At 47.3% G+C, this 26,350-nt stretch overlaps 8 protein-coding genes across 8 annotated transcripts; 4 read left to right on the top strand and 4 right to left on the bottom strand.

The window, feature by feature from the left end:
- Positions 1–699: 699 nt before the first annotated feature.
- I302_103803 (uncharacterized protein) lies at positions 700–2,029 on the top strand (the record flags this gene model as incomplete). The annotated part of the gene is made up of 3 exons (XM_019189170.1): positions 700–775; positions 851–1,084; positions 1,170–2,029. 3 exons carry the CDS (start codon positions 700–702, stop codon positions 2,027–2,029), a joined length of 1,170 nt encoding a protein of 389 aa, XP_019048732.1.
- Positions 2,030–2,749: 720 nt separating this feature from the next.
- Positions 2,750–6,566, bottom strand: I302_103804 (uncharacterized protein; the record flags this gene model as incomplete). Its single annotated transcript, XM_065869745.1, has 6 exons — positions 2,750–2,832; positions 2,935–4,629; positions 4,696–4,844; positions 4,903–4,937; positions 5,013–5,527; positions 5,636–6,566. 6 exons carry the CDS (start codon positions 6,564–6,566, stop codon positions 2,750–2,752), a joined length of 3,408 nt encoding a protein of 1,135 aa, XP_065725817.1.
- A 1,503-nt stretch (positions 6,567–8,069) lies between these two features.
- On the bottom strand, positions 8,070–9,459 carry I302_103805 (uncharacterized protein; the record flags this gene model as incomplete). The annotated part of the gene is made up of 6 exons (XM_019189172.1): positions 8,070–8,197; positions 8,334–8,563; positions 8,639–8,708; positions 8,771–8,851; positions 8,907–9,025; positions 9,149–9,459. 6 exons carry the CDS (start codon positions 9,457–9,459, stop codon positions 8,070–8,072), a joined length of 939 nt encoding a protein of 312 aa, XP_019048734.1.
- Positions 9,460–10,578: 1,119 nt separating this feature from the next.
- On the bottom strand, positions 10,579–12,942 carry I302_103806 (uncharacterized protein; the record flags this gene model as incomplete). Its single annotated transcript, XM_019189173.1, has 2 exons — positions 10,579–11,075; positions 11,151–12,942. 2 exons carry the CDS (start codon positions 12,940–12,942, stop codon positions 10,579–10,581), a joined length of 2,289 nt encoding a protein of 762 aa, XP_019048735.1.
- A 736-nt stretch (positions 12,943–13,678) lies between these two features.
- Positions 13,679–16,250, top strand: I302_103807 (uncharacterized protein; the record flags this gene model as incomplete). Its single annotated transcript, XM_019189174.1, has 9 exons — positions 13,679–14,309; positions 14,409–14,791; positions 14,882–14,998; positions 15,072–15,149; positions 15,218–15,332; positions 15,429–15,611; positions 15,707–15,834; positions 15,900–15,995; positions 16,080–16,250. 9 exons carry the CDS (start codon positions 13,679–13,681, stop codon positions 16,248–16,250), a joined length of 1,902 nt encoding a protein of 633 aa, XP_019048736.1.
- Positions 16,251–16,761: 511 nt separating this feature from the next.
- I302_103808 (uncharacterized protein) lies at positions 16,762–20,933 on the top strand (the record flags this gene model as incomplete). The annotated part of the gene is made up of 20 exons (XM_065869746.1): positions 16,762–16,791; positions 17,032–17,046; positions 17,107–17,219; positions 17,288–17,482; positions 17,535–17,565; positions 17,641–17,723; positions 17,795–17,984; positions 18,049–18,100; positions 18,155–18,206; positions 18,273–18,389; positions 18,441–18,582; positions 18,715–18,933; positions 18,997–19,243; positions 19,294–19,813; positions 19,873–20,010; positions 20,073–20,146; positions 20,230–20,280; positions 20,343–20,372; positions 20,427–20,566; positions 20,643–20,933. The coding sequence occupies 20 exons, from the start codon at positions 16,762–16,764 to the stop codon at positions 20,931–20,933; spliced, it is 2,730 nt and encodes a 909-aa protein (XP_065725818.1).
- A 390-nt stretch (positions 20,934–21,323) lies between these two features.
- On the bottom strand, positions 21,324–23,741 carry I302_103809 (uncharacterized protein; the record flags this gene model as incomplete). The annotated part of the gene is made up of 12 exons (XM_019189176.1): positions 21,324–21,656; positions 21,730–21,799; positions 21,877–21,989; positions 22,043–22,108; positions 22,172–22,388; positions 22,453–22,521; positions 22,612–22,760; positions 22,819–22,887; positions 22,953–23,177; positions 23,231–23,252; positions 23,312–23,421; positions 23,475–23,741. The coding sequence occupies 12 exons, from the start codon at positions 23,739–23,741 to the stop codon at positions 21,324–21,326; spliced, it is 1,710 nt and encodes a 569-aa protein (XP_019048738.1).
- A 599-nt stretch (positions 23,742–24,340) lies between these two features.
- I302_103810 (uncharacterized protein) lies at positions 24,341–25,099 on the top strand (the record flags this gene model as incomplete). Its single annotated transcript, XM_019189177.1, has 1 exon — positions 24,341–25,099. The coding sequence occupies one exon, from the start codon at positions 24,341–24,343 to the stop codon at positions 25,097–25,099; it is 759 nt and encodes a 252-aa protein (XP_019048739.1).
- Between the last annotated feature and the right edge of the window lie 1,251 nt (positions 25,100–26,350).

Raw genomic sequence — 26,350 nt, forward strand, 5'->3', positions numbered from 1 at the left:
ATGGCCTTGAGAGGTGTATGCCATCTCTGATACTGGCAAAAGAGATCTCACGATTCCTTCAATACTAGTAGAAAGCAAATTCCTTTCGGGCAATTCTCCTGTCTCATTCCCCCTGTTTTGTTCCTGTGACCCTGAGCCGTTCCGCAAGATACGGAAGCCGACGATCGACCCGAGCGATGTCTTCCGTAAATGCATCTTTTCTTCCACTATGCCCAAAGGTCGCTTATGGCACATCAAGGGATCGGTTTGGATGCGAGATACATACCGACGTCCTGATCCCCCGTGGTTACGTACGGCCGGAAATTCCTTATCTGTTTCAAAAGGATACGCCCTCTCTGACCCCTTCATTGTCTTTGGGAGTGAGCTGACCATCGGGCCTTCACATGCTTAATAATGTGACTATTAGTTAGTCCGAGGGTGTGATCAGTTCCCGTCTTCATGAATATTATGTTATATATTAAAGAGAGAAGAGCAATCAAACGATTGTTCGCATCCCTTATCTTACCAATCGTTAACTACAATCAACAATCGATTGAATAAATTTGCACGCATAACACATATATAGGTTGTCGTATACCTGGTACAAATTCAACATCCCTCTTGGTATACGACACGACATATACGACCCAACTTGAACTAGACTCACCCATCTTTCGCTTCGACAACTCGCTCTTCTCTACTACCAAATCCACCACCATCATGCCAGGTCGATTCCTGCTCAAACGCGCGCACTCATCGTTCCATTTCCCACATCTCCTTCAACATCCCAAGCAAGGTGAGTCACTATCACATCATACAATACTGGGAAGAGCAGGACGAGTACTGATAATGCCTTTGACCTTTTGTGTAGAGGAAGGACCCACCTGCTCGACCGCATCCTCATCCTCCCAACCTAGCAGATCATTATCAGACAGCTGCCTAGGTACACCCAAAATAGAATGTACGACTGGTCCCACGGTCTTACGAAGCGCCATCAACCCCAAGCGGAAGGAAAGACAATCCCGAAGAGATAGAAATGTCAATTCGTTGAGACTCGACACGTTAAGGTTGGTCCAGGCCGAAGAGGAGTTTGAGGAGGAGAACGGTGAGTATCAGTATAGCTCGACTCCACTCAAACCCCAACCTTTCCTTCATTGGAGTAATATTTTGACTGATACGGTATTCATCAGACCTAGAAATCCCTTTCGAACTCGACGAGACCATCCCAACCTCATGCGGCAGTATAACTTCCCCCGCACATTCATTATTGACCACTCCCACGTTTCCCGGTTCACCTACCGTCGGCTCCCCCCTCGAGTTTTTGACTTCGTGCGAATGCGAGGATGAATGCATCGACCCGTCCCTATGCAATTCCTCGCTATTCTCCTACGGATCGTCATTCAGGAACTCGTCGTCCGTACATCAAAGAAACAAAATCAGCTTTATCAATACACCTCGTTCTACCTCTGGTTCGTACTTTGGATTGGAAGATGGGCAGGAAGATCAATGTAGTTGGGCATCATCACCCCAATTTCTCAGTTTCTCAAATCATCATTCAGCCACCGCCACCTCGTCAAGGAGGGAGAGCATCGACTCGACCTTTGATTTCAACGACGAAGTAGTATTAAAACAAGACGAAGGAAACGATCTATCAACTATTCTGAGTGGATGCGGATCATTGATAGACGACCACTCCGACCCGTTCCTACACTCCACAAATTATGGCAAGTCGTTCTCGCCCATGCCAACTCCGAATTCTTACAACCAGAGTCAGAGTCAGAAGCACTACTCATCATGTGCCTTCCTGCACGAACGAGCCAAACGAATGAACATCCACCAAAACCCCAATTCACCCACCGGCACCGGTACCTCGCCCATCCACTCGCCCCGATCCGACGAGAATACAATAAAGAGTGTGGGTTTCAAGCCCTCCCCGCCGCAGCTGATCCAGAGGATGGTGGTGGAACAATCAAAATCTCATGGCGGGAAGGTACACGTCCAATCGCAGTTGCGTATCAGCAAACTGAGCACCATCTTGGAGTCGGACTAGGCGCAAACGCAAACACAAATATAAAAACATAGATAGAATGGATTTCACGATGATGATGATAATGACAATGATGATTTTGTACCTCTTCGAAGTTGTATAGTATAGGTAACGAACGTTGTATGAAATATACTTATAAAAAGATGTTGAAATGCATAGTACTTCACACCACAGATATGCTACCTGGAGCCCGAGCATCTGAATGTATATGACTTTCAATCTTCATACTCATTTTCATCGATCTACTATATATATACCTATCAAATTACCAATATTATGTATTAGCAAAAAAGCACATAAGGTCATGAAGTTTCGTTAAGCCAAGTCGAGTCATATGAGATACCATCGTTAATCCAATATTCTATTCCATCTCCATTCACTTCCCACTTTCCCAGTTGAACATCTCCCCGAATCTGCATGAGCATCAATGATCTACCGCCCACTCCATACTATTCCATCAGCTGTGTATGTTTATGTTTATATTTTGTCTTGATCCGTTTTATTCGATTGTGTTCGATAATTGTGTTTACGTCTACGATTATGATTATTTCATTGATACTTGGCATTGTCGTTCCGTTCATCCTTGTCTCTTGATATATGTAGTCGTCAATTCCCATCCATATTTTATACACAATTCGTTTCTTCTTTCTTCCTAGGATTATACACATCTAAACAAGTCGATAGTGCCGATTCGATACCAGCCTGTGTACAGTATCGTACCTTTCAATTCGGCGTCTTCTCATCAATCGCAAAAGGTAAACCCAATCCCAAACCCGTACCTCTCCTAGATCTAGGTGTGATCTTACCTGCAACATCCCATATCATCAGCAATCAGCCCAGCTTCTACCCCCTTCAGCCGACATGGCTAGACGACAGGACGGAACGAGAACGAGAGATATCCAACTCACCATGATCCAATACCTCCTCCTGTTCCCCTTGCCGCTTCTCTTCATCATCCATCCTCGAATACCTCGACTCGCTACTCAGAACAGTCCCGCTCCGAGCCCTTCGTATAAATTGTCCCGAAGCATTCGCAGCGTTCTGGACGCTCTCCCTCAAAAGGGTGATACTACTTGACCTGGTCCTTCTCAACGAATCCTTCGAGGGGGAAATACTCGTGGTATATGCTCGGTTCCTCTTGGTGAAGGAAGAAGATCTAGAGTTATTGCTACTCCCATTCGAGTGGTTGTGGCTACTACTACCGTGCGAAATGGTCGATTGACTTCTATTCCTATTTCGTGAAATAACCGAAGTCCTAGGCGAAGGATTACTTGAATTGGTGAGTAATCCTGTGGACTCGTCATCCCCCTCTCCAGAGCCAGAATCGGGAGATCCCCTCCCTTCTTTCTCTTTTACGCCAAATTCACTTAACCCTGCTACGGTTGTCGCAGGTTTATAGGCGCTCGGCGGTGGTGCTGCCTGATGAGATTCAGCAGGGTTCTGAGGTAATTTGTGGATACCCTCCGCTACGGACCGAGTCTTTTCTGTCTGGGGTGTGTTCCCCTCGTAGGGCGTGTAGAAGAGATCAGTAGCGGAGCTCGACGCGGCGGTATTGGCTCGAGAGGGTGTGGGATGCATATTATACCTTCTATCCCCTCCGGGAAGGTTGAGAGGGGTAGTACTATTCAGATCGATAAGCGTGGTAGATTCCGGTCTGGCGGGTTTCTTCTCCGGGGTAGTAGTGATACTAGGTAGATCTTTACCTTCCACAAATCCATCTATAAATTCTCCGGTCGATATTGGTTTTTTAACCTTTCTGGCATTATTAACCTTCGGCTTAGGCTCAGGTTCGGATGAGCTGATAGCCACGGTCCTAATTGCCAGTTCTATATCCGATGTGTTTCCGTTAACCTGCGAGGCGGATCTAGACTGCATCCTACCCCAAGGTATCTCCGATTGATACAAGAACGAGTTCAGTCTCCCCGTACCATCGGTACCCCGTCTGATCATGCACAGTTCGAAGGCATCCTGTATTCGAGATCTCGTACGTTCCCTCCAAGCCCAGTCGAACTCGTTCTCCTGGTCTACCCATGATTTCTGGGGCGAGCTTGTGGTAGATGGATCTCGAGGTTGAAGGGACGATTTCGGTTTACGCGGGGTGGTAGGTGGTCCAGTAGACACCTTCTTCTTTCTGGAGAATCGATGTCCCACCAATCCACCTAGAGGTCTACCAGAATGAACCCATAATCCTATAGCCGATGCTATGACCACTACTAATCGAATCGCAATCCATATAGTGAAGGTCAACAGAACCCCTTCGGCGTAGCTGGTTAATTCTCCCGGTGAGTCCGATTTGAAGAAATTCGAATCTCGTAGAGAGGTCTCGTCGACCGCTCCTCCATATGGCGCTTGGACGTCAGCAGCAGGTGCCCAGAAACCTATCAGGACGACTACTGCGATCGCCGCTCGAGGAAGTAGGGGGAGTAATCCTGGAAGAAGTTGTATAAGAGCATAGCATGTTTCCGGTATCATATCGCGTGAATAGGGTGTACCGAGTGGTGAAGTTCGGATGTGGAGTAAGAACGTGAAATGGTTGAAGGAAATTAGGGAGAGATGTAGACAGGCTGGTAGAGATAGGTAAATGGGTTCTACCGCTGGTCGAGCTGTGACGAGAGATGATATTCTTCAGTTCACCGTATATGAAAAAGAGCAAAGTAAAAATCACTCACGTAACCTCCATCTCCTCCAAAATTCGTAGCCCACTTCCCATCCAAGCCAGATGGCCAGAGTAGATATAGCCCAAAGGACAGCATATGCCGCAGTAGCAAATTGCCAGCTTTTCGAGCTATTTGTGTCGAACGATGGATGTGTTGTGCATCTAAGTTTGTCAAATCAGCTTTCATCCATCTTGAAATCCACAACTTGGCTATACTCACTGTACTAGAATATAGATTACATTCACATCGAAGAACTGGCAGAAAGTTACAAAATCAGCATGCCAGTAACCAACAGAAAGGGGTATAAACCAATCAGAAGAGACACTCACCAAGCTCAAAAGCCCATTGATCAACCAAGCTGCCCAAAGACCTAACCAAGCCAACCTCTGACCCCATCCTCTTCTTCTCACTATACCAAGGTTCAACTCTTTCTTCTTGAACCGCGGGATCTCGACCAATTCACTCCCCGGTCCAGGTGGAAGTCCATCAGCACCACTTCGAGGTGCATATATCGGGACGGGGGTGGCCTGCCTGGATATAGTCGAAGGATCGGGCGATTGATTACGTCCGGCAATGGGCGAAGAAGAGGAGACTGCGAATCTGGGCTTTGACCAGAAGGGAGTCAAGGGCGTTGCAGGGGCTGGTCTGAGATAGGTCGTTGAGTTGGTAGTGATAGGTTCGACGGGGACTGTTTTAAGTGGGAGCGAAGTGGGGAATGGTTTGGCGGTTTCGGGTGGTGAGGGTGGGATGGAGACTATCACTGGATTGGGTTGACCGATGTTATCTGAAGATGATTTTGGGGTGATCTTCAATTTAGCAAGAGAAGAACGTGATGCTATTCGAGCTGATTCGAATGCAAAAGCTAACAGTATCAGCGATAGTCCCTTCAATGGATGCAACGCACGCTACATTTGACATCCACTCAGTTCAGTTTGAAAATGCTTCGACTCACGTATGATACCGCCAGGACCTATAAATCCCCTTCGCGGAGTCTGTTTCCTCCCCTGTGAGCCGAATGGCCTTTCGCCCTCATCTCTTTCTTTCCCCTTATCCTTCTTGGCAGATGGCGTAGGACTGCTCAGAACTTCCTGACTGCCCTTGGCCAGTTGATTTCTTGATCTCCTCTTTGTAGGCGAATCACCAGCTTCCATCGACGCTACCACAGCTGCGAATGGGTGTGTATCAGGAGAGATGTCCCGATTTGAAGATTGTCGGGATGGCGTGTGCGGTGGGGTGCGAGGAGACGGTAAGGCGGGGAGAGATGAAGTAGGCGGTGGTAAGGGCAGTAAAGCGGACTTGGTCTGGGGGGGAGTCGTAAGTGGTGGAGAGGCCAATAAGGGGGTGGGAACAGTATTTTCGGGAGAGGCAAGAAGAGATGGTGGGGGGAGTGGTGAAGAAGGGAAGAGTCTGGGTGAAGGGGGTTCAGTCTGAGGTTCGGGTCCGGGTGATCTATTCGATCTTCGGGACATGATGAAGGGTAATTGAACGGCTGGAAGAGGTAATGAGGTGGTGGTGAGAGCAGGTGAGATGGGTGCAGAAGCAGTCCCGTCGTTATTCAATCTACCACTTCTCAGAGTCTCTATATCAGATAACAATCCTTCCGAACCCCCTCCCAATGGTTTACCGAAGGTCCCTCCAGATAACGTTCTGCCCCTCTCACTCTGCGTATCTTTACTTGCCGAGGATAGTTGGGGGATGGAATTGGGCGAACTCAACGTTCGTCTGTGTCCTCCTGGTCCGCTTCTTCTGACTCTGTCGACATAGGGATGTCGAGGTACAGGCGACGAGAGGGAGTGGAAGCTTCCGGTGGGTGAACGGGGGGTAAGGTCTTCCATAAATTCATTGATCAGTCGCTGTGTCGACCTTTGATCCGAAAATGACATGTTGCTGCTATTTGGGTTTGATAATTCCTCGTACAGCGACCGAGATCTTGATCGTGGTTGATGATTGAAGAATCCAGATAAAGTGATTGAAGATAATCTCTTTCTCTTCTCTACCGTCTTCTCCTCTTCTTGGATCTCAGACCCTTTCTCCTCTGCTTGCAAGTTATTTCTCAAAGACTGTTTGAAAGTAGTCAAGATCCCTCTCAGATACTCTAATCCTCCAACACTCAATTCTGAATCTTGTCGTTTCCTATCCCCACCAGTACCAGCCGTACGAGACGAGACGGTGGAGTAAGCTCTGCTACGAGTTGGATTTGACTTTTGGTTTGGATTGAAAGGGAATTGAGTTCGTAAGGGTGATTTGGGTGGACGAGCTGGAGATGGTTTTACGTGTGCGATTGTGTTTGGGTTGTTATTGATTATTGCTTTGACTTAATGGGAACAGCTTTGACCCTCTGTCGCGGTGGTTGATTAATGTTGAAGCTCTTCTTCTACTTGTTCTTTGGACATCGGGACTTGTATGTGAGTGTGAATGTAAGCTGGGATGATCATGAGAAGTTACTTTTATCCCTTCCGACTGTACTTCCTCTTCTTCTTTTGGCGAAGATTGTGTTATTGTGAATGACGAAGACATCACGACAAAAGCGCAAATGAAATTTGATGATGTGGTGATCTGTGTGTTCCGAGTACAACAACAAAAGTGTGAGCTATACCGGATCACAGGGGCACAATAGGAATGAGTGTACAAGTGTGCTCGGATACCTTTGATCAGAGCGACGTTGATGGATCTTCTACCAACGTTCAATGTCTATCTGTCTATTGTTCTTAATTCAAAAGCTGAACTTGTCTTCATTGTTCTTTTGAATTTCATGACGGTTCTTGAGCATCCGTACTTGGTGGTTGACCGTGCCAGACCACCTCAGCCGGGTGGTATCAGATAAATACCCTCTATACCTCCCATTTCTAGGTCGCCTGGAGACATCCTTCTACTCATGGTCATCTCGAATGTTTACATCTACCTTGCTGCCTAGATCCGAGCCCAGACTGAACTATGTGTGAGGTGTTTCAGGTATCAGTGAAGTCGTATAATCGCACCAGTTGAGGTTGGTTGTCAAGTTTCATCTTTGCTATTTGTTGTGGTTGTATCTCGGTGGGATCGGAAATCAGGGACAATAAACCGGGATTTTTATGCTTGTTTTGGCTTGCTGTTCGTCATTCGATGCCGTACCAGATTCTGGTTACCACTTTCGAGAATATATAATGTACGACGTCTCCTTGGACATGCACTACATACTTTCCATCATGGGGACCGAGTGTTATTGACATATGCTGTTTCTTTTGACTCCGGGTTGGAACATTATACATTATCGAATAAAGCAATATGATTGATTTTATCGGCCTTTCTTACCAGTACCATTCATTGTCCATTGTCCATCTTCAGAAATTATAACGGTTTACACACCCAAGTCTGAATACGATTATACTGTACTGCACTGTACTACTTTACTGAGCCACATCGAACACCTGGTTGGTATTCCCCTCGGAGCATTCCCATACCTGGAGTTCCTTGAAGATGGCATAGGGTTTCTGAGGGAACAGTTGGGATTCCTGCTTGACGTCGAGGCAGAGGTCTAAGCGTACGGAGTGAAGGACAATTAGCTACCTCATTCGACAAACCCAAACAGGAGTCGGAAGGACACCACTCTTATGGGTACTGTCCGATCTTATTCTGAGTTGTGTTTGGACCACGAGGTGATGTGAACTTACTAGTCCCAAACAACTTATATTTCCCATCCCTCGTCCTCTCCCACTGACCAGTAGCCACACCATCACAAGCGTTCAAATGGAGTCTACCCCCATTAGAGGGGTTCTCACCAGCCGATAAACACAGGTGGGGATGGCTGACCAAAGATAACTTGTCGATGTCGGTTGTGCCGGATAGGGGCTGCCATCTTTGTAAGTGGGCGAAGGGCCAGGTGTCCTCGAAGCAGTTTGAGCTGTATGTGCAGGTGATGATCAGCTTTAGCTACGGGTGTGACCTTCTATGGGGAATAAGGTACGATGCGACGTACAGATCAACGGTGGGTCCATTATCCTCTGATCCACCTGAGACAGTCACGCAGAGTCCTTCGTACCCTCGAGCTACAGTATACCATACCTCCATATCAGCTGGATCTACACCTAGCAATTCTGCTGATACTTACCTTTGATAGCTCCTTTACCCAACGTAGGTTGAGGCTCAGGCTCAGGGATAGGCGTATCTCCCTCAGGAAGGACATTCCAAACTATGGCATTCGAACAATCAGCACAAGCAAGTATGAAACGGGAGCTCGTACCCACTTTGGTTGTTATTTCCAGTGGTACATCTCCAAGTTTGCGTCCCCTCCTCCTCATTTCCTTGGTCTAGACATTGTGCCCCCCCAGTGATGGCGATCCGAGCGTCGTCGGTGAGGTACCATCTGAACCCCAAAGTACAATCAGCTCAACCCTCTTGCGCTTCAGATGAACATGCCGTGCCCCCAGCCTGAATTGCACCTCGTTGATAATGAGGCCAGAAGTGAAGAATGTGGAAGTGTACCTACGTCTGCTGATACAATCCAGGATAACTCCTCCAAAGCTTAACAATCTCATTATCATCATTGCCCGTCCCCGCATCCAAAGCGAACTCCGTCCCACTCAACAGCACACTCCCAGAACCAGGATTGATATCCCACTTGTGCGCCTGGTCGCAGGGGACGGTACCGACTCGTACGCCGTTTCCGATGGCATCTCCCTGTGGGGAGAGACATTGACCGTTTCTGTTCGATTGGGTTTTGACGGAGGTGTAGCGTTTGTGGACTGGGGAGGCGGAGGTGAGGGCTAGGAGAGGGAGGAGGGGGAGGAGGAACAACATCGCGAGAGGTAGATCCAGTGGCGCGAGAGATTCCAAGTGACTTGAACAGTAGTTTGGTACTTTGGTATACCGTAGATGGCGTTGATCGGTCTATCAGTAGCTAGTGGGCAATACGAATGTGATTCATGAGGAACGAGAGAGGTGTTAGTAGGTTGGCTGGGGGGTGCATCAGTATTTATACCTTTGTGAAAGGTCTTCAGATCCACCTTGAGAGACAAACAATATCTGAACTCCATCTGAAGGTTGGAAGATGGAGAAAAGTCATGAGAACAACATCAGTGAATGAGGCTATGTTCCACTGAGACAACATCAACACTGGAGAAGGGAAGAGCAATACAACGACCCTCGGATCATCTCGGTCCGCCTTTCTCTCAACCTCACACTCATACTCAGACAGAGCCTACTCTCCCCTTGGATCACCTGGGATAAGAGGCAGAATCTCATTGACATTTGATTCGGTCGACCAAATCACTAAAACCCTATGATGAGACCCCGTTTCTCACGGAATGACGATCAAATGCCAAGAGACTGTTTAGGTCTCTCCGTGTCACCTGACTGAGATCCGGTAATCTCATATCAGATCAAGTCGGGTTCCTCAGCTGCCATCTGTACTGGAGACGGAGTCCACATAGATCCGAGAGCTAGCTTCAGCACCGCCTTCGGAGTGACTCGGTGTGGTGGGCTGCTTATTGAGATGCTTTCTCACTCCACTAAGATATTTCAGGCTAGTCGGGCTGGGAGAGATCTGCTGTAGTGCATTTCCAGGCTAGGCTGGCTTAAGCGATTGTAAACCATGCAGAGTGAAGTAGATGGGTAGTGCCCCGAAGGAGTTCACTTGGTTGGATAGTTCGGTAGACCAGTGTCCATCAACATTGAGGATCAATCTTTGACGATGAGGAGGGAACAGACGTACGTGAGAAATGACCACGACTATGCATGTACTATACAACCAACATGATTTACAACGGAATGATGTGAATTGTAATTTATGAATTACAGTTGACTATGGCTTGACTGACTCGGGCCTCTAGAGATGATGTATCAGACTCACTCGGAAGACCGGGTTCCAATAGCTGACCAATCAGTCATACTACATACCATAAATTTGCCTCAGCCCAATCAATCCTCCTCCATCTTCTCCTCCGAATCCACTCTCCTCATCTCCTCCCCACCCTCCCTCCCGTCCTCGTCCTCCTCGTCAACCCGGCTATTCTGCAAGCTCAATAACCCCAATCCACCCAACTGCTGCTGTGGCTGTTGTCCCCAATTCCCACTCCCATTCCCACTTCCATTCCCGTTCAATGTAAACCCCTTATTCCCCAGACTGGAGCTCAACCCGTTGGTACTTCCAATACTCAACGCAGGAGAGGCAGCCCTCGATCGACTGGTCATAGGTCTAGTGTATGGGTGAGTCGGCCGACCATGTTGCGTATGTCTTGGATGAGAGGTAGAAAGGGAAGATAGGGAGGATGGATACAGAGGGGCGTGGGAAGGTGATTGTGGGATTGGGATGGCGTTGGTGCGAGATGGGGAGATTGGGAATGGGCTGGAATTCATCAGGGAAGGGGAGCTTCCGCGAGGGCGTTTGTACGGGTCGAATCGGTCTTCTGCTTGGGCTATGACAGACGTAAGCAAATGGCCTTCTAATACAGATACAAGAAAAGAGTAAGTTAATGAAATTGACGGCTCACCCTTTCTCTTGCCCGGTCGCACAGTCGCCTGACCACCCTGACTCTCTCGATAAAGCATCAACCCCGGACTACCCACCCCCATCGTCCCACTCGCACTGGGCGATGCGCCCAATTCAGCTCTTTCAACCGTCGGACTTCCTAATGGTGTACCCAGCCCATTTCCGCCCATACCCAATCCACCGAAAGCTGAGGGTAGACCATACCCCGGTGAAGGGACCATCCCCTGAGATTGGGTCTGGCTGAACGAAAGTCTGGCTGAGCGATTGGTGTTGGTAAAGTTCGGTGGAAAGGAGTTGTTGGTAGATGGTGGAGTAGGGAATGGGTTACCCATACCTATACCTACACCTGCCAGTGGGGCTTGATGGGGTGGAGTCGATTTACCCGAATTGGATATACTTCCTGTCCCAGTCCACATATTGAGTGAAGAGGAGGATGAAGAGCCCGGTCTGTCCATATCCATCCCAGCTGCAAATGCACTATTCACAGGTTCCTCTTTCCCTTTATTACCATTCGGGTTGGAAGTATTGGTCAAAACCTCTTCATCCTCCTCCTCCTCATCCGATTCAGTATCGGTATCATCGTCGAACCTCGCCCTGTCCATCCAATTCCTACTTCTCCGAGACAACGTTGTCGTCCAACTCGTACTTCGTCGATTGGCCAGTGCGGTGGAGAACAACGAATCATCTTCCAACTCATCATCGTCTCCCCCCACTTGGTCTGGGAACCTTCCTCGCGAATTACGATATTTGGTATTCCCGCTGGCACTGGTTTTGGGCGTTAGGGGTAATTTCGTAGGATGGGATAAGAGAAATTTCTGTAATTTCGCTTCTGATTCTATCTCTTGATCTAATGGTCTCTCCTCCGATGCGAGTGTCTTGAGGAGAGCGTTGGGTAGAGGTTTACCTGTGAATACCTGTCCGCGAGCACTAATCGGTGTATGTGTAGGAGACAGGAGATCCATCCCATTTTGGGTGTCATCCATCTTGCCCTTCCCTTTACGTAGATTGGACGAGGACTGGGCTTTCAAGTGTGATGGCATCCATTGTAATGTTGATTGTTCTCCTTCGGTATCCTCCGAAGGGACGGAGTCATCTTCCATGTCCATCATCATACCTGAATCGTCGGGTAGGTGAGGGGCAGCCGTAATGGGCGGAGTGGACGTTTTGAGATCTTCAAAGGGTATGATGGGTGCCGAGCTCGTACGTCTGATCATGGCGTTGGCGAATGATCCGCCGTGTCCCGCCCATCGAGGGGTGGGTTGCAATGTGTTTGAATTGAATGGTGCGGGTGCGTTATTGGTTGATTTCGAGCTCGATGGATCCTGCACCATATTGATATTGATGTTGGCCTCGCCCATCGGTGTAGCTTCATCATCTGCTTTCCCACCCGAGTTATCCGATCCGAATGAGAAGTTCTGTTGTAAGCTCAACATCGATGGACGTCGGAGTTTACGAGTGGTGATTGATCCAGCAGATGGAGGGGAGATGTCCACCCTCATTCCCAATGGATTGGTATTGGTAGATGGTGAAGAGGATGAAGTTGTTGTTGAGGTTGAAGGGGATAATCCAAATGCATTGGTGGTAGTTGCGAATCGTATTGGGATGGGAGGCGTGGAAGGTCGAATTGGGCGTACGTTTTCAGTGATTTTGGAGAATGTTAATCCCGAGCCTATCAATGGTGAGACAACACCTTGAGCATGAGCATGTCCGTTGGGTGGAGAGCTCATCTCGTTATCTACCATCATGGTATTATCCATATGTGAGGGATTGGAAGGTATAGGTCTAGGTTGCATTTTGCTGGGTAAGTCAGCCGGAAGACCGATAGTCGATTCAGTTAATCCGATTATCGATTGTCTAGGTGTAGATTATTTTGATTGCTGTGTTACCTGTTACCGATGAGATGGTGTATCATGAACCTTTGAGGTGATGAGAAGGTGGTGACATTGTTGTGATGTTGTATATGTTATATATGATGATCGAACAAAGGGTAGTGATTTGATGAGATATATCTGTGTTGAATCGAATCGATGGGAAAGGGAGGATGGGAGGGGATACACACACAGCTTTATTTGAATCTGGGTTGTACTGGTGTACTGGTATGGTCAACGTACTACTTGTCGAATACTAATACTAGGTCGTGTATCGATTGTTACTCAGCCATTGATGAGCTGCGTTTGTTTGGAGATACAAATGTATGAACTGAAGCTGATGATATCGAGTGGTATGGTATGGTATGGGATGGTATCTGATCGAGATATGTCACCAGCATAACGGCAGATCATTCGTTCATGTATACGCGCAAACGTTTTATATGGGAGGTTGAACCGTGACGTTATTTGAGCAAGTTGACACGTCCTTCTCAACGATATCATCCAACATCATCAATCGATTCATCATACATTCAATACATATATACATACCAACGCAGATCATATTGGATATAACAACAAGCAGCACGACATACTCAGAACAACGAGAATAATGCCCAGTATATCATATCATATAATCATATAATCATAATCAACCAACATGCCATTCCAACCTCCCACAAGACCCCACTCTGCAAACCCAGGTATGAACCCCTCCATCTTCCCTCGGACCGTATCCTCATCGCAAGTGTACAAACACGATACGAAACAACAGAAATCCTCATCAATGTCTTCTTTCGGGAGACACTCGGCCTCGGCAGAAGAATGGGAAGATGCTTGGGATTCATCTTCGGACAAGGAGGATGATCTCGTCGGTGTTGGTGTTGGATCAGAGGGAATGATGAAAAGTAGGACCGTCCCTATACCTTCGAATGGGAATGGACATGGGAGGATAGAAGAGGGACCTATCATTGGAAGTTGGGCTTCAAACTCGTATCATCATGTCTCTCCGCCCAGTCCTGTCAAATCGGCTAGACCAAATTTCCAGACTTCCAAGACGTATACCGAAGGTGCTGTTCCTCCGTTACCTGGCACGATCCTCTCCGAGGGAAGATATAATGCATCTGGACCAGGATCTGGATCTGGATCGGGGTCGAGATCGAAACTGCCTCCTGGAGGTGCTTGGGAGATAGTAGAGCCTTCTGAGATTAGGGAGCAGGACGAGGATGTGGAGATACCGGAGAAGGTGGGGAGGGAAGCTGTTAAAGATGATGTGGAGGATATACTGAGGGGTGAGTATGGTACCTCCGTCATGTCCAAGTCTACTTTATTTGTTTTTATCTCGGCATATTACACTACGAAATGATAGCTAATCTACACGTTACTCTCAGACCCACTCCAACTCCTATCAAACCTCTCCCTCGACACCCCCCAAACACCCTCTTCCGCCGAACCCTCCGCCTTCCCCTTCCTAACTCCCGGTAGCTCATACCCCCAAACGCCCTCCATAGCCTCATCAGTCATTCATTCTCCCGAACAGCCAGCTAGCTACTCTGCCCTCCCCACTACGCCACGTACGAACGTCTCATCGCTGAGGAAGGAGGGAGCATCTTCGTTGGGTAGACAAAGAAGTGTTAGGACAGAGAGGAAACGAGGGAAATTTGTGGATGCTCTGAGAGGGACGAATGAGGCTGTGCAATTGGGGGAATTGAGGAAGTTGGCTTGGAATGGTGTGCCGGAGGAGGTTAGGGGGGTGGTCTGGATGTTACTGCTTGTGAGTGGGATCAGTCTCTCTGGTCATTTCAGAACTTCGTCATGATGGAGTAGAATATTGACCGAGAGATTCGCCTTGATCTTGTTTTAGAACTACCTACCTCTCCCTGTTCAACCTCGTCTGACCACGCTGAACCGGAAACGGAAGGAGTACACTCAGCTGGTAGATCAGTATTTCGGTAGAGGATTATCATCGCTGGACCAGCAGGTATGTTATGTCACCTCATTTTGGGCTATGATGTCGAATCCGTCAAGCTGATCTACCTGGTGACTCTACGAAGATATGGCATCAGATCGAGATAGATGTACCGCGTACAAGACCAGGTGTAGCTCTATGGTCATGCGTACAGACGCAGAGGGTGAGATGGCCAACCTTAGCTATCCCATCGTTAACATGGTATCAGCTGATATTTGTATGTGTTGACAGAGTTTGGAACGGATATTATATGTCTGGGCTATACGGCATCCTGCATCTGGATATGTGCAGGGGATAAATGATTTGGTTACGCCTTTCTTCCAGGTATTTTTGGGTGCTTATATAGGTGAGTAAGCCTTTTCCACTCCATCTCAATCGACCGTCCCTTGAAGAGATCTGTGAAATGTCAAGTTGGCTGATGCATTTGATCGTGTTATAATAGATACCGATCCCGAACTCTTTGATATCGCCCATCTACCCCCACATGTGCTACAAGCCATAGAAGCAGATACGTTCTGGTGTTTGACCAAGCTGTTGGATGGTATACAGGATCATTATATCTCGCAACAGCCCGGTATACAGAGGTTGGTCAAGAGGATGGGAGATTTGGTGAAGAGGATTGATGGTGAGTAGATCAGCTCACCTCTTCGGATCGGTCCTCCGTCCTGTCTCATCAGTCAGTTATAGTATAGACAGAACTGATTATTGTTCCTCCTTCAGCCCCCCTAGCTGCTCATTTCGAAGATCAAGGTGTAGAGTTCATGCAATTCGCTTTCAGATGGATGAACTGTCTCTTGATGAGAGAAATATCTGTAAAATGTACCATCAGGATGTGGGATACTTATCTTGTCAGTTGCACCATCGCCCTATTACTGTTAAGGGAAGTAGCTGATATGATTTATGTGGTGAATAGGCGGAAGGTGCAGATGCCTTCTCTCAATTCCATTTATACGTATGCTCGGCGTTGCTGGAAAAATTCTCGGACAGGTTGAGGGAGATGGACTTTCAGGTGAGCTTGTTGATCCACTTCATACATCTTTATTGAAGTGAGTAGGAAGCTAACGATGTCGGGATGTTCACGTCTGTGTGATAGGAAATGATAATGTTCCTGCAATGTCTGCCTACCCAATCATGGACAGACCACGATATCGAATTACTACTATCGGAAGCATATGTGCTGAAATCGGTTTGGCAAGGTGCTGAGAATCATTTTGCGAATTTGCCGAATGGGAATCAAGGTCAATTTGGTATGCTCGGTAGATGAGATCCAAATTCGACATCACACAACATCAATATCAATATCCATAATAGTATAGTATCGGTCTTGTCATACCTGCAGCATCTATCCAACTTATTGATAATCATAACATGTATTCATCCATACATCCCTTTACTACTGAAAATTGAATATACAAGAGGAAAGATAGAATGACGCACAGACCTACTCAAACAATCAATACAGTATCACCGCACGGATCATCAACAGTCTACTCGAGTTGACTGGACTGACTTGAATTACTAATAAGGTATCCATGATATAAATATATAAATAGATAGATACGTGAATGATCTTTCCTCTTCCTTTTCCTCTTCTTCTCTTTCCTCTCCTCATCTTCATCTTCTCTCTCGCTCTTCCCTCTCTCCATCCTTTTCTCTTCCACTCAACTCACAGTTTCCAACTCCATCATATCGCAAGTGGAGTGACCTGTTGTAAATCATTCGACGAGGTCAACGAAGAAGAAGAAGAAGAAGAAGAAGAAGAAGAACCCTACAAGATGGCTCGAGGTTCACCCAAACAGGCATTCGTAAGTTCTAGCAGATCTCCGATCAACCATCTCCATTCACTTCTCCCTATCTTCCTCTTTCCTTCCTCCTTACTCTGTCCTAGCTCTTCCTTCCCAGACCTGGTTCACCCTCATTTAGTGGAATTCTCCTCCTGCCCTTCCCCTCATCCTATTCGCTGACCAAGACATGCCTGTTCTCAACTTGCCACTTTCCCACTTGTTCACGCTTCCATGACCCCCGAGCTGACGTGAGATCCCCAGCGCCCTCCTGCTCCAGTACAACGAGCAACCTCATCCTAAAAGAATGCTTCCCAAAGCCAAAGTGCAAATGTAAAGGGTAAGCAGAAGCAGATCCAGAACCAAGACCAAGCTATCGTCACAAAAGAAGAAAGCTTCGAGATCCTCAAGGTCACCCTCGAAGCTAATATAGGGTTAATCTGTTACCTTCGGTGAGCGTTGATCAGCTGAATCTTCACCTTACCATACCTGTCACCAAGCTGATGTGCCACTTGTTTAGGAATTTGTTCTCGGACGAGGATTTCGATATGTTCTATATCGCCAACTCGACCCCGCCCCCTAACAAGACACCCACCGAGCTGTATCAGTTGTCAGCTGCGGAAGCGAAGAAGTCCTATGGTATCATCAATGGATCCCAAGAAGAAGGGGCAATACCAAACGTTTTTGCTTGGCGCAAGATCAAGGAGAATAGAACGTAAGTATATATCAATGGAGCATGATGTGGACTGACAATCAATTTGCAATAGTCCGCAAGGCAAAGCGTTAGGCAAGCTTCTGGTAAGTACAGGAGTTCACCGAGGTTTTGATTAGTACCATCAATCATTTACCTGCTTTTGCTTTTGCTTCTCATAGTCCGGGGCGACCGAAGTCCTTCGTGCAGGATATCTTCAAAGTCTGATGCTGGTTATATTCCTCGACGAGAAGGACCCTACAAAGCGAGCAAGATATCTAATTATAGTCAGTACTTTCAGGACAATCAAGCTAAGTATTGGTTTGTTTCTTGCAGCGTCGTTGAGACTTATACGTTTAACTTCTACTACGATGAGGCGACGGGATCCCCATCGATGTCCATAGATCATGAAACCAACGATGAGCAAGGTCGACAAGGTCGATCTCTATCAGATCAGCACTTGACGACGAAGAACCAAGAACTGGGAACCCCAATGACTCATCTTGATGTCAGGAGGTCGGTGAAGGTGCGTCCAGCAGGATAGCTCAATTTTCATATATCGGAGAAAGCTAATAATTCTGGCACCTCAGATGACTACGAAATCACTCATAAATGCGTGCCAAGCGCTTGTAGATCTACCCAGTGAGTTGACCTATCGTCCTACATTAGCTGTCTTATTGACATCCCGTTGCACAGGAAAGCGATTCGTCGATATCAAATTGTTTTACAATGAACATGCCCCGGAGAAGTGAGTGATTGTTCAACGGTGTGTAGTTGATCGCGCATGCTGATGCTGGGAGTGGATGATGGATAGCTATACTGCACCAAGCTTCGCCGACACATCCGATGAACCGCTCCATCTCGGAACTAGAGATGTCAATCAGTCCCCTGTTTGGTTCTCGCTCGAGCAGTTTCAAACCGGCCATCATGGGTAAGTCTGCATTATTGATGTACGTATCTGTGGCTGACAATGTTCCATAAGATTGACCATGTCAGCAGTGTCGATCGCTGACTTTCTGCCCATAATACCGGAGGGCAACCCGAAGGGACCAGAAGACTATGCTCGACGCTTTGCTCAAGACGATGAACAGGAGCAAGATGCTAAGGAGAGGGACATCGTCTGGGTAAGTCTTTACCATGACAGCCTGGTCAATATCACTCACATTGCTGACGTCTTGACAGAATGCCAATATAGTAAGGTCGACCGTACGACTTTCGGACTTGGGGTTAGATGGAGTTAACATTACATTCCGCAGACTGCCCATGATCGAATTCTCTACGATCCCAAAGCTGTCGACGTGATCAACGCCTGTGTTGACCGGTCCAAGGCCGTTCCCGAGGACAGCACAGGAGCGTTAAAACAACCTATTGGAAGACGAACAGAAGATGGCTCGATTGTTCCGATTCCACGATCACACACAGGACAGTGGGCTCCGCGAGATCGAGCTGAGAAACCTCGCAAAGGAGCCAGATACGTGAGTATCGGAAACTGAGAAACTATGTCCGTTGACTGACAAAGATCACATGTACATCAATAGATTGCCGAAGAAACGCTCCAGATGTCTCAAGCAATGACTGATTTTACCCCTATCAGAAGAGGCTCGAGCCCCTTGCCCCAAAGCGGACATGATGAATCTATACTCGACACCCTTTTTGATCCAAACTCACAGTCCTCGCCTGGAAATTCCACGCAAACGTACCTCGACAGGATCAACGAAAATAGAAGTGAAAATGGAGACTCTCATAACACTGACTCGAGCCCAAAGTCTCAAGAAAGCTTCAGTCGTGAGTGTCAGCCCCACAATCTCGATATGCCCCGGCTGACTTATGAGCAGAACATACTGAAAACGATTCTCAATCAGCATCTATGTCGACACAAAAACTCGCAAATGCTCTTCACAAGAATGTGCACTTGAACAACAAGAGAAAGAGCAGTGACGAAGATAACGATAACGAAGAGCCTCTGCCAATCTCCCGTAAACCTCGAGCTATAAACACCATCATTTCCAACGCCATGAAGAAAAACGGCTATGAGCCTAAAACCACCATCAAATCACCGGTCAAGCCAAAGCCAAAGGCGAAGCCGAAATCAAAACCCAAAGCAAAGGCAACGAATAGCAACTCAAAACCCAAAACCCCTCGCAAGTCAAGATCCAGGAAACCTTCTGTGCAAAGTGCACTGGTAGATTCTCAAAAGAAGGCATCTCGCAAACCTGCTGCCGTCAAGAAGGAAAAGAAGCCGGTGATTCAAGACGATGAAGATGTGGTGGATTGTTTCTGTGGATCAAATGACGAAGATGACTCGATGATCCAATGTGATGGATGTTTGAAATGGTTCCATGCAACCTGCTTAGGGTGAGTTTTCGATCATACAGTGACTTAGAAAACATACTGACACTCATACCATGATGCAGATTTATCGAAGCGGCCACCGCCTCCCAACTAAACGTATACTGCATATTGTGTGAAATGCGACAAGACAAGAAACGACATTGGCCCAAAGCCGATATCGATAAAGCCGGTACAGAGATGGCTGTCTTAGCGTTGGTCAGGTGAGTTGAGCTCTGTAATGGACATCTCCCCCGCGACCTCAATCTCATTGTCTGTATTATAGACGTGTTATGCAGGAACTTAGAAGAAGAGGACAGCTTGGTAAAGATGAGATTCCTGGAATACAACGAATGTTCGGTAAGTCATAGCCTCCTTGTCTCCTACGACTACGTTTCCTCTCACTCAAGAGGTGCTCGACGCTGACTGGTGTTGCTGGGCAGGATGTGAGCGTAAAGATGTCGATCAGGTGATGCTAAAATTGAAGAATGATGGTAAGTCAAGAGGTGACAATGCTCCTTCAGATAAATGACTCGCTAATCTTTGCGCTACCCAGGACTGGTCGAGAAAGTGGTAGACGACTCTGGTGTGTAGATTGGCTGCAAAGCAAAGTCTGTACCAGCTAACGGCTGTTTTCTAGACGAGGAACCCCAAGCTCATCATTCTTGGACCTGGAAATGGCGGAAGAACCCCAACGCTGTCAAACGTTTTGCCAGCTTCTTTCAGTACGGTAAGGGCGTGGAGAATGAGGCCTTTCCTTTCAGAAAGTGGCACATGACTGTGAGCACGAGCGGCAATGTATGTTTTTCACGGACTGTCTCACTGTGCTCGATTGACTAATCAATGTAACACGCAGTATACTCCAAACGGTTCACAATCCCAATCTCACTCACAACCGCAATCCGCTAACAGCACCATCGACTCGCCTTTCCCCTCTCAACGAAGTCGTGTGCCTGATTCCCAAGCGAATGGACCTGGACTCGAAGAAGATGCTGAAGGCGAAGAAGACCCGGAAATGTCGATTGACGGGCCCGCTGCTGGTCCTTCTTCCGACAGAGCAAATTCTCCATACGAACTTCCCTCCGTTAGAAGTAGCAGAGCTTTGGTTGCTATCGATTGTAGTGATCATTGGACTAAGGAGGCTTAAGACGAGAAATAAACGACATTTAGGCTGATTCGTTACGAGGTGAGTGTCGTGGGGCGTCAACAGCAGGAAATCAAGTTGATCAGCTCCCATCCAGTATGTCAAGTGAACACATGTCAGGTGGTGATGATATCGATCAAGGTCAATCGTGCGATTCGTGAAAAGGGAAGAATAATGTCAAGTTGGAGGAGTGTATTTATGAAAACATCGTTTATTATTCATCGATTTGTACGGCTATAGTTGTATTTATTTCATCATCATCATGTTATGTCAAGCAGTTTGTATGTTCGTTATAGTACGTATTTACATGTGTATGTATATGATCATCAATCAAGCTCTTACAGTACTGTATTCGCGTATATCGTCTATTTACTCTATAAATCTAAATATGTCTCATTCCACCAGCCTCTCACCAGCTTTCGGACCCTTGACTCCACTCCCACTCCCACCAAGCTTACTACTCCTCGTCCCAAATTGCATTGCCCTCTTGACCCTTCCCGAAGCCCTCTTCAACCCCACGCTCTCAACAGCTTTCCTCAAAAGTATCTTATCTCCCTGACCTTCTCCCAGACGAGGATCACATTTGATATGTACAGGTAGTGAAGAGAGGTACGAGATGAATGATAGTGATAGGTAGGGGTATCGTGCGTCCCTTGCGTGAGAGGAGAGCATTCGGTCGTCTCGTGATAAATTACGGGTGGGGAGTCGAGCGATGTCCATCTGAGTCTGAAAAGACTTGGTGGTCAGCTGTTTCCTTCGCCTTGCATTCTTACAGTGTTGTGATAGAGAGTGCGCATACCTCGTTGATGAGACCCTGCCATCCTTCTCGTTGATATGCGTGTCTATGTCTGGCGTAACCTCCTAGTTGTCTATCAAATCGAGACTCTATCAGCTGCTCATCTTGCCATTAAGTCATTTCGAAATACAAGGCAGATGGATAACTTACTCATCTGCTCCTAAGCCTGATATGTATACTTTTGCCTTTACGCGATACATCTCCTCACTTCCTTGAAGAGAACCTATGCCCCTCGAAGCGAAATACAGAGGTAATGCAAGCGACTACACGTCCTCGTCAGCTTGATGTCCACTTTGAACGGAGTAGTCAATCTCACATGATCCATCTCCGTTGAAGAAGGGTACATCAGATCAATCACATTCTGCCGATGAGCTCTGGCTTCCTACCCACAGTAAACCGATATCAGCAGTGCATCACCTTCAAAAAGACCACGAACAATACTCACATCGTAGGGAACGTTGATCTCTACGAACCTCCATTCTCTATCTTCGCATACCTCCCTTAGTTCAGCTACTGCATCTCTGCCGGATAGTCTATCTGGGACATCGTATGTGGGAGGCGCGGGTTCTTTGACTTTGCCTTTTTCGTTGGGATTGGGAGGTTTAGGTGCAGGGGAGAAGGCAACGTTGATGAGGTCTATTGGCTCTGATGGCGGTATACATCTATGGGAAGCAAATTAACTTTCCGCATCTTGTCATTGGAAAGAGGAGAAGAAGGGCAACTTACAAATGGATGAGATATGCTAGAAAGGTACAATCGATCCCGCCTGAGAAGAGTACAGCGACCCTTGAATTGCTGAACAGAAGACCGAAGTCAGCGATTATCCGGTCCTTTCATTCAATGAGGAAGGGCATTTGTTGCTATATTGAATCGGACAAGGCTTACCCCTTCTCAGGTTCAGGTATATTTTCCACCCTCCTCCTTACGCTCTCTTTTAACTGCTCGATAAAGCGAGGTACTTCTGACACTATATCTGGGTTCTCTACAGGTAATTCGGATGATGGGAGGATAGTGTTGATTGGGGTGACTCGGGTCTGTACAGCAACACGATCAGTTGAAAACTGTAATATCCAGGGGTATTCGTCGACTCACCCAAGGAGATGAAGAGGGTCCTGGTTGATCGAGGGTACTCCGCTGTACAAGAGCTGTCGACAAGTCCATCTTCTGTACGGTACTCATTAGCATATCTATATAAACACAAGTAATAAGGATCTGCCTCGACTCACCGATCCACCTTGCCCGCCTGAAACACAAATGTCCTTGAGTGATATCGTACCACCTTCACCCCCTAGTAAAGCTCGCATATCCATACCCTTCTCCCTCGCTAAAGACGACCGAGAAGAGCTCAGTAAAAACAGGCTGGTGCTTTCTACAGTTGGCTCGAGGGGATGTATGAGCAGCGATCGACGAGAGAGGGGGTCAAGTTGATAGTGCAGGGTATCTGCTGTGAGCTAAAACGAAGGTCAACTCCATCGCAGTCCCGATAGCTCTGATGCACACTCACATCTAAATAGATGAAAGCGAATCTAGAGATAAGTCAGCTCATACTCATGATGAAGGTGGATACTTCGATCAAATCACTCACGGTCCCTCGATCCCACTCAAGACATCCTGTACCTCCTCGCCATTCTCGAGCCTCTCGAATATCTTCCTAGTATCATTCTCATCTCTTCCCATATTTATACCCTCAAATATCTACGTGTTCCTTCAGCTCGCAATCGACTACTTCAGAGATCCAGTCCACCCACCTGCCCATTCCATCCTAATACACCTCTTCGACCGACTAACGGCTGAGCGGTCAATTCCCCTCGTAGACCCAGGACAGTAGCTGTCAGCGATACCTTGATTCTGACTCCATCGTGTAATTCCACCGTGTGACTGTACGTCCGCTGGGAGTCTGGTCCTCGCTGTACGTTGGTCGAGCGGAATGAATCGAGAAGTGAGGAAGTGTCATCCACTTTGGGATCAGTGTCGGACGGAGGGAGCGGTCGGATCGAAAGAGTCAGACCACACATGTCGATTGACAAAAACTTCTGCTAGATCTCTGGGCTATATCGACATGACGTTGGTGTCGAAGTGTGCTGATGAATGTGCTATGTCTGGAAACTCGACAAGAGGTGAATCTTAGTTTATCAGAAGTTGAACTTTTTCGGATCTGTTGACTTGATTCTTATCTCAGGCACGGACAGATCATATCGTATACAGGTTACATAATCAACATGATATACCCAGCTCAGCTTGTCCCTCAGCTCGATCATTTTTTACGAAGATGTGCAAAGTGTAAAGTACACGGCAATGGATCCAAGGCTGCAATGTGGACTCATCGATCTGGGCATATGAAACTGGTTGTGAATGTGTTACATCTGTACAAAGGACCACCGTCATCATTTCAAGCTGGACAGCGCCTCATGACGCAATTTCGACAGACTCCGAGCGTTAACGCTTCTTTCATATAACGATGTCCTTGACCATATTGTAAGTCGTCACCAAGGAGTTCAAGTTATGCAATACTAGACGCTTACACTATAAGCTCCCTGCATTATACTGATCTAACCCTGATCTCATTGTCGTACAACTCACTTTGACCCTCTTTCCCCTTCACGCATGTCTCAATATGGACCCGACTGCACCAACATTCACTCTTGCTTGGGAGGCTCAGGACGCCAATGGTCATTCTAGGAGTTCACCTGTATTTGGTGCTCCCAGCAATTATAGAAATGACTATGGACACATCGCGCAAGGGTCCGGCGCGTCAAGTTACGATGACGAGCCAAGATCGGACCACTCTGTCGATCAAAGACCAGTCAAGTCTCCAGCAAAAAAGTACAGACCTCGAAAACGCCCTGGGCGACCTCGTGAAACTCATCAGGCACCATCAGAAGAGACCAGTATGGCTACTTCGGGCTATCTTCAACCACCTTCTGCATGTAGAACCAACGGATCGACTGATGCACCTTCGGCAAGATGCCATACCGAGGCAGAGAAGGTATTAACCAGGCCAGGCTCGGCAACTAGTAATATCAGTACAAACCTCCGGATTCCGCCCCGATGTGAGGACTTGAAATTAGATGATTCTAATTTGGACTCTGACTCAGAGGAAGGGGTGTTGGGAGTGAATCAGTGGTCACCCCACTCTGAAGGCACACAATCCTTTCGCGATGATTCCATTCACGGCATTTGGTCCTCGAGGGAAAGTGAAAAGGCTATCAGAGATGGAATAATAGAACACAAGCTCAAAAATGCCCAGGAGCTGGCCGCGCACAAAGATGAGCTCGATGGGTTCATGCCTGCGTACTGGGATGGACTTAAACAATTCAACGAATTGAGGGCAAGGCGGTCTTGTGGTGATCTTCGGAGTGGGGCGATGATCTGAATGGACGTATCCAGGTCAAGCTATCGAAGGAGAACAGCGGTGAGGTTATCGTCATTGTAGACAAGGAACCTGTTTTCTGTCTATATAACATATGCATTGCTGTGGTCTTCCTAAGGAGAGCATCTCAGCAACGAATTATACTCTTATCGGTGACTCTTACAGGTCTTCCGACATTCTCGGGGGTGCTTCTGAGCATCGACAAAGGTTCACCGTACAATTGCGTCAGGTCATCAACCATGATTCTTCGCGATGCTGACAGTCCATCACCCTGACATCACACTGATATGCATGTTGCCTTCCATTGATCAACGGAGAGTGACTGAATTTGAAATTGAGGTCTTCGATCAGAATGGTGGCAATATTCGCCACACACTCACATCTGCTTATAAAGTATGTGTTGACGTTTACTAAATCTGGAGCTACCCATCGTCTCTTCGGAACTCTCAGCAGAATCGCATATACCCACACAGAAGTTCCCTGAAACGAAGGCATATATATACTCTAATGAGTATTCCACCTTCGACCTACGTAGATTGGTATGACACCCATCTAGCACCATCAACCATTACAGTACCCATCACCAACCCACCACGGCGGTTGGAGTGGGACGCAGAATCCATTCGACGCCAGGATGAATGGAGTCGATACAAAATCGGGTGTCCTCACCCCACCCATACACGAGACGATCTACCACCCAGAATATCATGTATTAGACTGTTGTCCAGAGTCATCAAGCTCAATCTGTACAATGGGTACAATAACATCATGGGAAGGTGATGTGCCATCTCATCAGTCAAGGCTGGAAAAAGGTTGAATGACCTCAAGCGAAGTGACACGCCTACTGAACTGCCGTCTGACTTATTCCCAGGAGTCAGCATTGGAGATGTATTTCATGGATACGTGTATATGTGTATGGACGTAGCATCTCTGGAATCTGGGTCTATAGACATCTCAGGAGAGTACATCAAAGATGACTTGAATGGGTTGGAGAAACTCTTTATCGATCCGGAATGGACCTTGAAAAATCGGAGACCGCTGTTGAGTCTTGGAGAGATAGGATGCCGAGTCTTTTGATGGTCGGACAGGCAGATACCACAATACCGGATTATGAAGTCCCGACGAGACCTGCCTCCCCAACTACTTGCTCAATCTGGGATGAGTTCTCCGACGACGATAGGGACCATGAGCATGCCACGTCCAGCTCGGCGAACCGTGCTTCTGCTCTGGAGGATTGTTGATACTGTACCGATG

The sequence above is a fragment of the Kwoniella bestiolae genome, chromosome 2, assembly GCF_000512585.2.
Source record: "Kwoniella bestiolae CBS 10118 chromosome 2, complete sequence".
Lineage (NCBI taxonomy): Eukaryota > Fungi > Basidiomycota > Tremellomycetes > Tremellales > Cryptococcaceae > Kwoniella > Kwoniella bestiolae.